This window comes from Chiroxiphia lanceolata, chromosome 3 (genome assembly GCF_009829145.1).
Source record: "Chiroxiphia lanceolata isolate bChiLan1 chromosome 3, bChiLan1.pri, whole genome shotgun sequence".
Classification (NCBI taxonomy): Eukaryota; Metazoa; Chordata; class Aves; order Passeriformes; family Pipridae; genus Chiroxiphia; species Chiroxiphia lanceolata.
This window is the reverse complement of record NC_045639.1, coordinates 11,855,911-11,869,471: the sequence shown is the minus strand read 5'-3', so window position 1 is coordinate 11,869,471 and position 13,561 is coordinate 11,855,911. Positions and strand designations below refer to the sequence as shown.

The 13,561-nt window shown below is 41.6% G+C and overlaps 1 protein-coding gene across 3 annotated transcripts in view; it reads right to left on the bottom strand.

Annotated features, from left to right (window-relative positions):
- Window positions 1–13,561, bottom strand: part of MEIS1 (Meis homeobox 1) — a 207,322-nt gene that overhangs the window by 67,835 nt on the left and 125,926 nt on the right. For all 3 annotated transcript variants that reach the window (XM_032683048.1, XM_032683049.1, XM_032683047.1), the window contains exon 7: window positions 12,913–13,024. In XM_032683048.1, coding sequence (XP_032538939.1) covers window positions 12,913–13,024 — 112 coding nt within the window. The remainder of the gene's footprint in view (window positions 1–12,912; window positions 13,025–13,561) is intronic.

The following is a 13,561-nucleotide window of genomic DNA, read 5'->3' as shown; positions in this document are numbered from 1 at the left end:
GGAGGCTTAACTAGTTAGGAGCAACTCAGACTATATTTTTGCCTACCAGAACAAAGATCAATTTTTATTTAGATTGATTTTAAGATTTACATGCGAGAAATGGATAAAATTGGATCAAATATATACTAAAACAAATTGTTGACTCCCATGAAAGCCAATAAAACCAAAACAAATTTCACAGATCTCATCTACCAGCATTTGAGATTTGCTTTATTTCATTATTCTGTATATATTTACGGAGCAGAAATTTGCTTAACTCTTTTTCACTTTTCTTTCAGTGAAACAATAAGACTCTCTGCAGAATATTTTCGACTTGAATATTATCACCAGGATAGCATATGGCAAACTAGCAGCAGGCAGTTTATCTTCATCCTCTTTGTAAGCTAAAATTAGCACAATGCTTTTGCAACAGCATATGATGTATTCAGACCAGTACGATATACCTAATACAACTTCAGATCCATCCCTGGCTAACCTCCAATATTCAAGTAAATTGACTGCTAATTTTAACAGAGTATTAATGTGTTTAGTATCAAGTTGGCATTTATCAACTTGAGAGGCATTTTTAAGTTTAATACTGTCATTTCACCTACACCAGCTGCAACTGTAAATAAAATTTGTATATTGGTAACACATGGAATTTCAATTCGTCTGTACAAAGCAATTCTAGTTTATATTAAAACATTAGGTATGGAAAGCCAGGTTGTAACATTGCATAATATGCATACTCTGCCTTTCAGACAAACATGTTCCTCCTGCAGACTGTTAGCTGGTTACTTTATTGGGATTAAATTCAACCAAGTCACCAACATTATTTGGATTCAATTAAAGCAAGTCACCAACTCTACGTTTCCTGATGAGATGGCTCTGCCAGCCCTCTCTGCTTGCCAGTCTGCTGTTCAGCTTAGTAAATCATGGCCACCTCAGGGTTTTTTAGCTGGATTAAATATGTGGTGAGACACTAACATTAGCACCGCTTCCTAATTTGTTTCTTGTAGCTGCAACACCAAGACACTTACCACAGTGCTCCTTGTAAAGGAAATTTGAAAGGTTCTAAAAAAGCCCTATACCTCATATGGGTGGTTGCTTTACCACCTTTCTTGCCAGGTTCACAGAATAAAAATGTGTAATAGTGGGAAGTACTCACATCCAAGCACGTATAGGAACAAATACACACACAAACTATAAATATTTATACACTGACATTCAAAGATTTGGTGGCTCAGCCTGCTCACCAACTGACACAACAGCCCTCAGCTTTCCTACAGCCCGTCACAGAACTACAACAACACAAAACTACACCAATTCTGTCCAATAGTTATACTGAATTAACATCACCACTATTTTTGCTTCTACACAGCTGACCTCAAGCAGATTTTTGCGGGTTAGTCCAGACAGATACCAGAAAAAGAAAACAGGCAGAATCCTGCGCAAAAGCCTCTCCTGGGGCATCCTCACTGCCACAGGCAGGATGAGGGGACAGGAGAGGATAAATAGATGCTTTACTACATGGGAAAGGGAGGAGGAGTACAGCATGAACACACTTCAATTCCACTTTGTTGTCTCTTTTCCCCCCTGCTGCAATTTGCTTGCATCTTATTCCCTGCTCTTTAGCAAGAGGCTGCTACACTGATGTTACAGTGCCCTGAAACTTTAACTCCATTTTAAATGATGACACTTTATTTTGAGCCATTCAGTTAATGCTGACCCCATTCCCTCTTTCCCCTGCTTTAGGAAGGCAGTTGATGCAGAAGCACATGTGCTATAATCCAGGGGCCCAAGCAGGAGCTCCACAGTGGGGTTTCTCCCTCAGTGCTGTGTCAGGAAGGGAGAAAGGGAGAAGATCCTCTTGGCACAGCAATGAGACCAACAAAAGATTCTCCATCCTACAAGCCTTGCTTCCATGACCTTCACTCGCTGACCAGAGAGAGCTAAGATATGCCTTCTTCGGGGTCCATTGGGACGCTACAGACTCCAGAATATATTTAGCATGCATCCATGTGACACTGCTATTCAGAGCACTGGGGGAAGATTTTAAGAATCAGTTAGGTTATTTCCACCACCATTAGCTCTTTTCCAAGGACGTAAGTGGTGTCTCCTAGCAGGTCTTCTCCTGCCCTTCTACAAAAGATGAACTCACAACCTTCAGACAATACACAGCATCCAGGTTGCAAGGGCTGTCTCTCTCCTGAGGAACAGAACCAGTCACAGGAAAACAAGGGCCAAGGAACAAGTATTTAAAAAGGCTATTCTGCCTGCATTATTTACTTATATGCTCTTTCTTCTTTCCCACACTTCCACATTACACTTCTGCAAAGGACAACCACAAAAAACTGACTGCAAACTCTGTGCTTGATTTTAAACACTCAAGAGGAAGAAAATAAAATATATTAACAAATACTTACAATGGAGTAATATTTATAATATATAAATAAATTACATGTATAATCCATGGCCATTAGATGCCAGAGGTACCGCCCAACAATGAGGAAGTTCCCAAGCTGCAGAGGGAGATAGGGGGGCAGAGGGCCCTGGGGTGTTAGTGTCTGCCCTGATGTGACACTGCTCCCACTGCACATCACTGCCCCAGCCATGCTCTCCCACATCTTTTCCCACCTTCCAGACCCGACTAGCAAAGGTTCAAGTGTGTCAAACCAAAGGCTACACGGAGGAGGTAACACGGCGAAAGAGCCAAAGCTGGAACAGTGGAAGGTTTTACCAAGAGCACCCTCATTCAAAGACCTGACAGAGCAACATCAGACATTTGCTTAGTCACAGCCCTACAATCCCACACCAGCTCAGGTAGAAGGGATATCAGGCCTCTCTCTCTGGTATTTCACATGGCACCAACTAGTGGGTCACCAGGCCAGTGAGAAGCGGTCCCCGATGAATTATATGGTGATAGGTCACTCTGATGCTGCCACTGCTGCAGGGGTTGCCCTGATTGCTCAGAGAAAGTCCCCACCTCATTCATGAATTTAAAATTAAATTAAAAAAAAAAAGAAAAAAAGGAAGAAGAAGAATAAAAAAACCTGTGTGCATCCATGTGCTTAGAAAAAAATTATGTCAGCATCTTACAGCGTTGATCCTATTAATTAATCCCTTGAAGAATGGCCCCCCGCCCACAAACATATAATGTAATGCCGGCTTAATCTTACCCCAAAAAAATACAATGCAATAAGATTACTAGTCTGACTCTGCTAACTGTTACAGCACTGCTTAATCCTGCATTTTGGTGCTTTAACAAGCTCCTACAATACTGTACAGAGTTTATCAGAGCAGTTGCCAAGAGAGGAAGGACTTATATTTTAAAGAATATAATTCCACTGTCTTTTGTGCTTTTTATGTATTATGTTTATACAGTGACTTTCATCCTGGAAGATCTCAAAGCCTATTGCCTGCTCCTGTTTCCACTGAAGTCTTCCTTTCAGATTTCATACTGGAGCAGGATTAGAAATAAATAAATATATATATATATATATATGGGGAGGGGGAGGTTATAGCAGGAAGATTTGCTGGTGCAGGCACTCATTTCTTCCATTCCCCAAATGCAGCTGGGAGGGGTGACACCAAATTTGCCCCCTCCTCCCAAAAACCTGCAAAGGAACCCATGTGGGACCTTGCTTTAAAAAGTGAGTGCAAACATGGCCTATGAAAGTATCATTCCCCTATTCCTGCAATCACTTTGCCTTCATCCTCAGGCTCTACTCCCGCCAGCACAGCCCCACTCCGGCAATGTGCACCCGCAGCCACACGTTTCCCAGTCTTCTATGGTTATAGACATATTAAGCTTCCGATGGAATAGGAGAAGAAAGCTCTGCTCCCTCCCTGTAATTATCAAATCAGCCCGAAAATGAGGAAGAATTGAGAATCCTCATTATAGCACATCATAAAACACGGCGAGGTCTCGTGCTCGCTGTATGTTATTGGCACAGTCTGCCAACAAAACTTTACAAAGAGCACAGGAATGCACGTTTGCAGAGATATTAAAGTCATAAAAGGGGAAATTTGTATTTTATTTTCCCACAGCCTAAATGAAGGTGAACCAAGCAAATTTGGCAAAGAGTGCTAGTCAGATGCCATTTCCCACAGCAGTGTGGTATTTTCCTCTGGGAATAAAACATTTTCCTTCAACTACTGTTTATAACTCTTATCAGTTCAACAGCAATAGAGCCATCAAGTCCAATATCTTGTGGAAAAAAGTCAAGGTCAACAAGTACTTGCATTTTCGTTTATCTTTAGCTGCAATTGCTACTGACATTCAATTGGGTAATAAACATGAGGACTGTCAAATGCTCTCAGCAAACAGGTGATCCAAAAGCTATCAGAGAGAAAGAGGCTACCGCCAGGTAATCAAACAATTCTGTTGCAACAATTATGATTTGAGTGCATTCATTTACAGAAGCAATCACCTGTCAAATTTGAATGAATAGCATCAAACCATTCCCACCACTGGGGTAGTAAGGGCAAGAAAATACAAGCTTATGTCTACTTTCTTCCCAACAAAAGCATGCTGGCATTAGCAATAGCCATCAAAAAAGGATAAATAAAAAAAATCCCGCATCTTAGTTCCTGAATTGAATTATAAAAAAATTACTTTAACATAGAAACTAGAGGAGATGTGTCCAAGTAACTCGATCTTGTGTCGGTGTCTCCCGTGAACAGTAATAGGTGTTTAGGAAAACCCTATAGAAAGAGGGGGTACACGGATGCGGTTGTGCCACAGCTCTGACAATCAGCACTTGGGCAGCTTCCTGAGCCAGTGGTTGCATCGGGACCAGGGTTTTTAATAGCCACAGAAGGACCGATTTTTCCATGAATTGGTCTAATCTCTTTTTGTCCGCTGTTGAGCTCCTCAGCACACTGTAGCAATAAGTTGAACCCAACACATAAAACGTTTTTGTATGTTTTAAACCTACTAACGCTCCGAAAAGCTCATGTGTCATGAACACCCACCCTTACTTCTTGCATTATGGGACAAGCGCCCACTTTCTCCATACACAACTAATTTTAAAGACTTCTCTTCCAACCTTAGTCATCCTTTTGTTTTCCCCTCACAGCATTTCACGAGAGAGACAGGAAAATGGTTTGTGCCAAGCAGCCCAATGGCACATCCTATTGCATCACTAATCCAGAAACACGGCATGTTTATGGGTTTATGCTCCTTGTGATAAAATGTTTCTCAAAAGAAACATCTGAAGATTACAACTTTTGGTTTTTTAACTTCCAGTTTAAAGAAGTTAATGACACACACCTTAAAGTCTCACTCTGCCTGCAGCAGATAGCAAGACTCAGCTGAAACCACTAGGACATGGCAGGTAAATGGAGATAGAGTTGGTGCCCTTAGGATGGGACTATTAAGATGGCCTCTAATACGGGCCATATGGGAAGCTCATTTGCTCCAAGCCACCACAACATAAGTGAAAAACATCCAGGATGTATAGGACACAAAAAGCCACATCAGAATAAAGCAACTCTGTTTCTAAATTAAATAATATCAGCAAGCCTGAAAACACACGACTTAGGTATTGCTAAAATAGGGCATCTTGGACACTAAAAACTTCAAACCAATTTCTACAACTTCTTACAACCAAACTTCTCTCTACCCCATCCAAGGAGGAAAGAAAGATGCTCTTCAGTCCTACACAGGAGTTTTTAGGTAACGGCCCAAGATGAGATTTAGCAATGTGATATTTTCCACCACTGTTCCCTGTTCAGCATATCCAAGATCCTGCCCTCAGTAAGACACCTGGTTTTGTGCAGACACACTTTGGGGGCTGCAAAAGCCCTGCATCACTGATGGGATGCTCATTCCAGGGTCAGGACCATGTTCTTAAGTACACATCTATGTATACATCAGCTTGCGCAGCCACACAGATGTTTAATGGGCTAGACATTTCTAAGTTTAGAAAAACTTGCCAAGAAAATAGAAAAAAAAAAAGGAGGGGGGAAAGGACTCCAGCACATGGGTTTTGCTGCTTGATTACAGATAGGCCGAGAAGTCAGGAATATTTGTATTTCCATAGCCACTTTAAAGGTAAACAGTTTCCAAACTCTTTTTCCCTCCTTCTGCTCTGCCAGCGATGGCAATAGTTTCAGCCTGCAGGATCTGCCTCCTGACGTGATCGCCTCTCTGCTCCCTTCCCAGCTGGAAGCTTTTCCTAAGCAAAGACTGGAAGTCGCATTAAACCGTGCTGAAACGGTTGTGCTGGTTTTGAACTGCTTATTATCTCTGGGGGCTGACCTGAAAAACAAGTTGGTGCTTAGACAGAGAAATTCAGGTTTCCCCTGAAAGGCAAATGGGAGGAAGGAAGGTTTTTTTTACAAGGAAAAAAATTCATTTACGATGATGTTACCCACAATTTAGGCAAAACAAGCAACATTTATAAGTATTTTAAGCTAGTTTTGCCAAAACAAAAAGAAAAACGCCTGTTAATAACAGACATTTAAGCTAATGCAAGCAACTGAAATAAATACTGACACTGGGAATAGATTAATGCTCAAATCACGACAGACACTCACTTCCAAGAGAGGAGTCACTCCCTTTTACCGTAGTGGAAGTGTAACCCTGCCTAGCTGAGCCACAGAGGCTGAATGCTGCCAAAATCTAACTTTAACAGCTGAATCAGGCTGATGAGACCCAAAAAAAAAAAAAAAAAAAAAAGACAACAAAAAAACTAAACCAGAAGGAGGAAAAAACCAGTTTCACGCCCCCTGGCTTTAGAGCAGAATGATAAATTGACATCATGTTGTTATGAGCATAATCCTCAACTACTCAATCACTGTTAAAAAATAAAACATGATTCTGGGGAGATAAAAATAATTAATGCTGGTGCTGCTGAAGAATACACACCTACACGAAGAGTTTCAGATAAATATGGGCCTGGTTTAAAACTCGTATCTCATGTCAAAGGAAGAGGATACAGGTGTTCATGTTGATTTAAAGCAAAGTGAGCACTGCCCGCTTGATGGAAAAGCAAGAAAAGAAAAGGGGATGGCAGAGCCTCAGCCAGAAAACTGATACTGCTCCGTTTTCAAACAAGCCTATTACGCTTAATTCGGGATTCACAATACATAAAGCACCAGAAAAAACACAGGGAGCAGCCCCTGTTGACTAATGCCCTGTCTTTTCTAATCGAGGGTCACATCCAGTCTAACCGATCGCATGATAATGGCATCAGAAAAGGTCAATCAAAGACAAGCCGAAGCTTCCACTGCCTGGCTGACCTTCGGAGCTTGTGACAAATTGCTATCAGTCAATGTCAACTAATGACAGCGGCTCTTTGGCTAATCAATTGTTCTAAAAATGATCAAGAAAACTACTCGCAGGACAGCTCATTTTCACATCAATGCCTGTGAAGTATGAAAAGCTCATTTTTTTTTGAGTTTTTAATAAGCTCATAAGTAAAGCAGTTACTTGGTAACAGGGGTCACCTTAGTGAAAAGACAGAACCTTTGTCTGCCTTTTACATATTCTTTTATTACCATATTATAGTAAAAATATGCCATGCCATTACTATGCCAGAGGGCTACATAATAAAATAGGTAATACTTCATACTTTTTTTTTTTTTTTTGAGATAAATACTTCTGTGGTTTAGGGGCCACTGTTTGGATGTAAATAATTGTCGATATAGTCTCCATGTATTTAAATGTAAAGCAATCACCACCGGCACTCAGGTGACATGTCCACTCATTACTCACCCAAACTTCAAGTGACAGAGCCAGTAGTGAAAACCACGCTGCAAAATCCAGTGGTGCTGCTGGGAAGTGAAGGTCTAACAGCAGCTATTTTGTTCTTAAACCCACCCACCCCATGTGAGCGCAACTTATTCCAACTATTTCCGACAGAATTCACATTTGGTAGGAAAACCGCATGCTCCGAAACCCCCTAAGCCCTGCAAAAGCAAACAGACATTTCCGCCCTGGAAGGATTCTGCATGTAAAAGCCAACGTGGAAATGCACACAGGCTTGAGCAGTGGGAGATATATCAGGGTTCTCCCTGTACAGCAAAGGGGTGACTGCAGATTCGTCCATCTCCTCATCCCACCTGCCTCTCCCAGCATCATTTTCAGCCACTTCTCAAAGCTTCACAGCCAGGCCACACTCAAATCTGCATTCATGCATTAAATATTACCAAAACAACAAACCCACACTGGTCTAAGGCTTGAGAAGTGCAAGCACAATGATGCTTTCCTTTTCCATGAGGAGAGCATCCAGCAAAGGACATTGCAGGGCATCACACCACATGAAGCCATTTGAGAAGACTCCGCGTTGGGAGGGAACAAGGAGTCATCGTTCAAGCACGGCACTGCTTTTCACTTGGGTTTGCCTCTTTACTTGGGTGACTCCCACCCAGGACACCTGTACTGCCAGAAAGGATTTACCCCGAGGAAAACACCCGTCACCAACCCATTGGCTCCCAAAGCAATTGCCCACCTCACCACGGAGAAGGAGGGGGGGGGGGGGGAAGCGCTAAACAAGAAACATTAAAACTTTTGTTTTCATCGGAGAAACTGCCAAGTGACAGCAGTTTCAGGTTACACCCTAAACCTGCCTTGCTATGGTAGTTTTTCAAATTAAAATATCTTCTGTGGCCTCAGCCACTCTCAAGCCGTCCATAGGCAAGAAAGAAAGGAGGCAGGGCAACACTTAAGCTCAGCCATAATTGGAAGTATGTGAAAAATGAAGTGTCAGTTCGGTCAATAAAGGGCAAAGGTGAAGGGGAACTGCAGCCCAAACTCGGTGCGAAATGTGCTCATTAAGACACCCAATCCGCGGGCTCCTGCCCACCTATCCCATTAGTCATCGGCCATCTGACCGCTTCAAATGCCTCCCCGCTCTTATTACTTTTCTTCTCCCATGTTAAAAAAAAAAAAAAAAAGGGGAGGGAAAAAAAAAAAAAAAAAGGAGAGCTGGTATATAAATCCTTGCTCAGTCATCTGGAACATAATGTGGCCCTTCTCTCCCCCTCTTCCCGGCTCTGCCGCCTGCCTTTGCAGCCTCCAAACAACCGCCTGGAGATTCCCGGCAATAATAAACCCGATTGCCTTTTTGCCTATAGGTTGCTCGAACTCCTACAAAAGCCTGGAAAAAAACCCCCAACATTGCAGCCATTGATACATTTTTATAAAGAAATATCGCTGCTTTCTACTCCTGGCTTGAAGGAGCAACAATTATTTGGAGGTTAAAAAAATGTTTTGAACCCAGGCTGAGGCCTGGACAAAAAAAGAAGATGGGAAAGAAACAATACGCACAAATTGGTGACACTGACGGATTATTTTGCTTTTTCTTTTAAACCATGTAGGAGAGCTAAACACGGGAAATAAAGAGCTACACTCTAGATTAAAAGTGACTGTACCAGGGCTTTGTTCAGCATTTTCCTGGCCCCACTGTTTGAAAAACAAACAGAATAGATTTCTCAATACACCAAACAGGAATCTTTTCAAGTTGGAGGATGCAATAAGATAAAATAGTGCTGCCATGAGCTCTGCAACACCTGCCTGTACACAAGAATTTGTTTCTCTTCTTTTAAATAGAATTTAGCAAGTTATTTCTCCACTGCATAAATTCAGATCTCTTTGCACCATTTGGAGACAGACCTTCAAAGGCCCTTCCCGTTAAGTTCAGAGCAATGGGAAAACTTTTTCATAATATTATTCTGCATTCCTGTACTATAACTATCCCCTGTGATGACACAATACCAGGCCTTTAGAAGAGGTTGTGTCAACGTACTATGCAATAACATACCCTGCTGTTCAGTGGCACGAGACCCCAGAACAGCTTCCTAGCAGTTAAATATGGATTTCTACAATAGATCGAAGCAGCTGGGAGTCATTACTATTTACTAAGTAAATAAATTTACATGTTAAAAAAGACTTTAAAATGTCTACAGGAAAGAACATCTCTCCTGTTTTCAAAGGCAATCATTCAATGTGTGCTGCATATTATGACATAAATAGGTTAAAAACATGCTTTGTAAGGATTTGTAGTGATGAGCAAGGTAAAGAAGAAAAATCACCTAAAAGTCCAAAAACAGACCTTAACATAGCCTGGGTTAAGGACTATGGGAGAAAAGTCTTGCTAAAGGGCTTAAGCTTTCCAGTCTGTGTGCCTCTCTGAAAATGCAAAGCTCATATGTACATCCTTGTGACACTTTCAGCCAGGTTGGAAACCTGGCTCAGAAGGTGTTTTTACCTACCCCAACTAGGGAAGTAGGCTGTGAGAACAACCTAAAACCAGACAGTTTTAGAGGGTTTTATTTCTGGTGATCAGATTTGCCTTTTTTTTTTTTTTTTTTTTAAATGGCAAACGTGCTCTTGACAGATGGAACCAAAAGGAACTTTTACAAACTCCTAAAAATAGGGAAGCCCATAATATACTGAATATATGTCACGCAACACATGCATCTCGAGTTAACTCCTATGCTCTCAAGCACAAGCTGGGGTCCCCAGCCTTTCGCTGCCACCCCTCCACAGCACCCGGTCGCTGTGGCAGTGCCATGCTGGTTCCTTCTGTTGCCAAGAAGAGCACCCAGCAGAGGTAAATACAGGAGTTTAACCACAGTGTTGCACTCCTAACATCAGGTCACAGAAGAAAAGCCATCAAATCACAGCATTTGGAAATTTAAGACAGTTGGGGACAGGCAGGATATTTGTTATCTTTTTCTTCTCTTCCATTTTGGTCCCTCAGGGTCGTATAGTTTGACTTCTTCCCCATAGGGAAAGGCTAAAAATCATGCTTTGTTTTTTGTTTTGTTTTGTTTTTTTTACTAGAAGGTGTACATACAGCTGTGGGTGTACTTAAACAGATAAGATTTCCCCATAGTCTCAACCTTCAGAGCATTTCACACAAACAAGACATAAAGCAAGGCTCAGCGAAACCACTGCTACCCTTCCTACATTCCTGTTCCTCAAAAACAATGCCATTTCCACAGGTGTCAAGTGGCCTGAAGGCAAGTTTTAGTAACAGAGACCTTCTGGACAGGGTCTCCTTTCCAAAACACCTTTCCCAAATTTGACCTGAGAGCTCCAGTTAGCAAATTCCCTCTTTCTGTTTTTTTACTCTTCCCTAAAGTTTGAATGCAATGAGCCTTCTTCACAAAACACACCTATCAAGCACTGGCAGCAATTCCAGCCTCAACAAACCACTGGGATTTGGGTAAAAGTTTCAGAACTGGATAAAGTGTCACTGACAAGTCCTTCTGCAGACATTTAGCAGCACTCAGGCTTGAAACTCACTTTACAAAACTCTTCCTGACTGAGTTTACAGCATGCACCTTGCTAGGAGCTGACCAGGATGGCGATGATAAGACATCAGATATGATCTGCACTCCAGACTACTAAAATGTCATATATAGGAGAAAAATGAAGCCTGAAAAAAAAACTTTAAAAGTACACCAGGAACTGAGTATCTTGATTACCAAAGCAGTCTAGGAGCAAGCTGGCAAGCCTCCCCACAGCTGTTTTGTCCACGCACATATCCACATAAACACACGCACATCCGTCTAATAAAAGGAACAGCCCTATCCGAGCACAAAAACCCTCTCAAAACACCATGTTTTAGTTCAAAGCCTATTTTTTTGCAGCAGCTTTTTCACCCTTAAAAAAACCCCACAGATTTAAAGTTTGCTCCAAAAGCAAGGGGCTATAATGAACATGTTGACACCACTTCAACTACAGCATTGTGAACAGCACCACTAGAATATATACGTATACATACTTGAAAGAAAAAAGGCCCCCTGAATTTATGTTGCATATCATTTTCCAGTAAAAGTCAGAGGTCAGAAGGTTACCAGTTTCTGCCTCAGCTCTGCAACAGTTTACTATTCCAGGCCCCATTTTTACTAGGCTGTACTTGCGATGAAGTCAGCAACTTTTCTTTAAACAATAACGAGTCTCGAATACTTAAAATTCTATAAAGAGATGTACGTTAGGTCCATGCATATAAAAAATTAAAATATACTGGTTTAGTTTAAAAACTAATCTTGTTAAATGCAGACTTTGCAATGCTAATCAGTACTGCTCAACCTTTTTTTGGAAACACAATTCCTTTGTTGTCTAACAGCACTTGAATGAAACATGATCATAAAACCAGATTTAAAAGTATATACCTATTGTGAGTTCAGAGTCAACTTCAATAAAGCACTCTCTTTTATATTCAGATTAAGGATCCTTTTTAAATTTTAATTGCATTAAATTAACACAAAATCCGCTGCAGTTGGTCTGTTCAGAAAAAGCATTCAAAACAGCTTCTTAGAAAAAAAAATCCAGAAATTCAGCTTTTTAGATTTCAGAGTTTCTGAGACAGCACTGATTATTTGTAGTATGTCCCACTTCCATTGCACCAAGCTCGTTTCATACTCACCCTGCTAAATCAGCTACTCTGGCCTGACACTCAAACAGAATGTTTTTGCATTCAATTAAATTGGAATTGAGTAAAAAGAAGTAAATAAAAGCATTGCTCAGGATTTTGTCAAATGGGCCAGCTAAAATCTCTCTTCGTTATATGCAGTGAAGTTTCGATGGCATCTTTGAAATAGCAGCGAGCATTTCTACAATCTTAATTACATTTGGTTTTCAAGATTTCATCTTTTAACCCATTTGAATGAAGGGAAAAAAACCAAACCCTTCTCAATTCTTATTTTTATTAAGCATACTGCAAATTTGGTACATATGTTCCTCTAAAGTGTGCCTGCTGGCAGGGTCAAAGAAATAAAGATACCAATCCCTTTACTAGGAGGAGATGGAGAAAAAAGTGTCAAAGTAAGAAAAAAAAAAAAAAAAAAAAGGAAGATAGACCTTTCTCAGCACAAAACCCCTGGTACCAGAGCACATTTTAACATCAGAAAGACAGTAACCAGTCCCTTGAGCACATCTTGCCAGCTAAGAAAGCGTGAGGGCTCTGTTCCTACCTTGCTCACTGCTGTTGTCCCCGCTGTGCGATGTGTGTCCTCCGCTGGAGGGTCCGGGGGTTCCCCCAGAGCGCGTTGATGCCGTGTCATCGTGGTCTCTGTTCCAGGAGGGCTGTGGGACCAAAAAATTAACAAATTAAAATCTGAGATGGGGGAGAAATACCCAGTTCATGCCCTTTCAAGGAGAGTGGTGCCCATGCCCAAACCTGTGGGAAAAGGCTGGCAAATACATCCCCCAAATCATTCCTTCTTTCCAGGCAGCTGTATTGTCACTCCCCAGCAAAAATAATATACCCTGGAATATGTTTACCATCTAAATAATCCCAAGCTTTATTACCACAGAAAACAGAAACATTCCTGGCCAGGCAGGGGGAGCAGGAGGAAAGCCAGAGAGCAAATCACTGGCACTGGGCTCCAACTATATTTTTAGCATCCGCAAACCCTCCGGCACAACAGCCTGCAAACTCCACACAGGCAAAATGAGAGCGGTGGTCGGGAGCAGCACCATTTATATAGGCCTCCCATTCCTCCTACGAGGCCAACGTGGAAGAGCTTAAAGACTTTGCTGGCAATTAGGCCTGGGTCCATAATAGCCGGGATGTGTCAGCTGTTTGCCGGATGGTATATGGCAAATGGACCAGGCATGGGG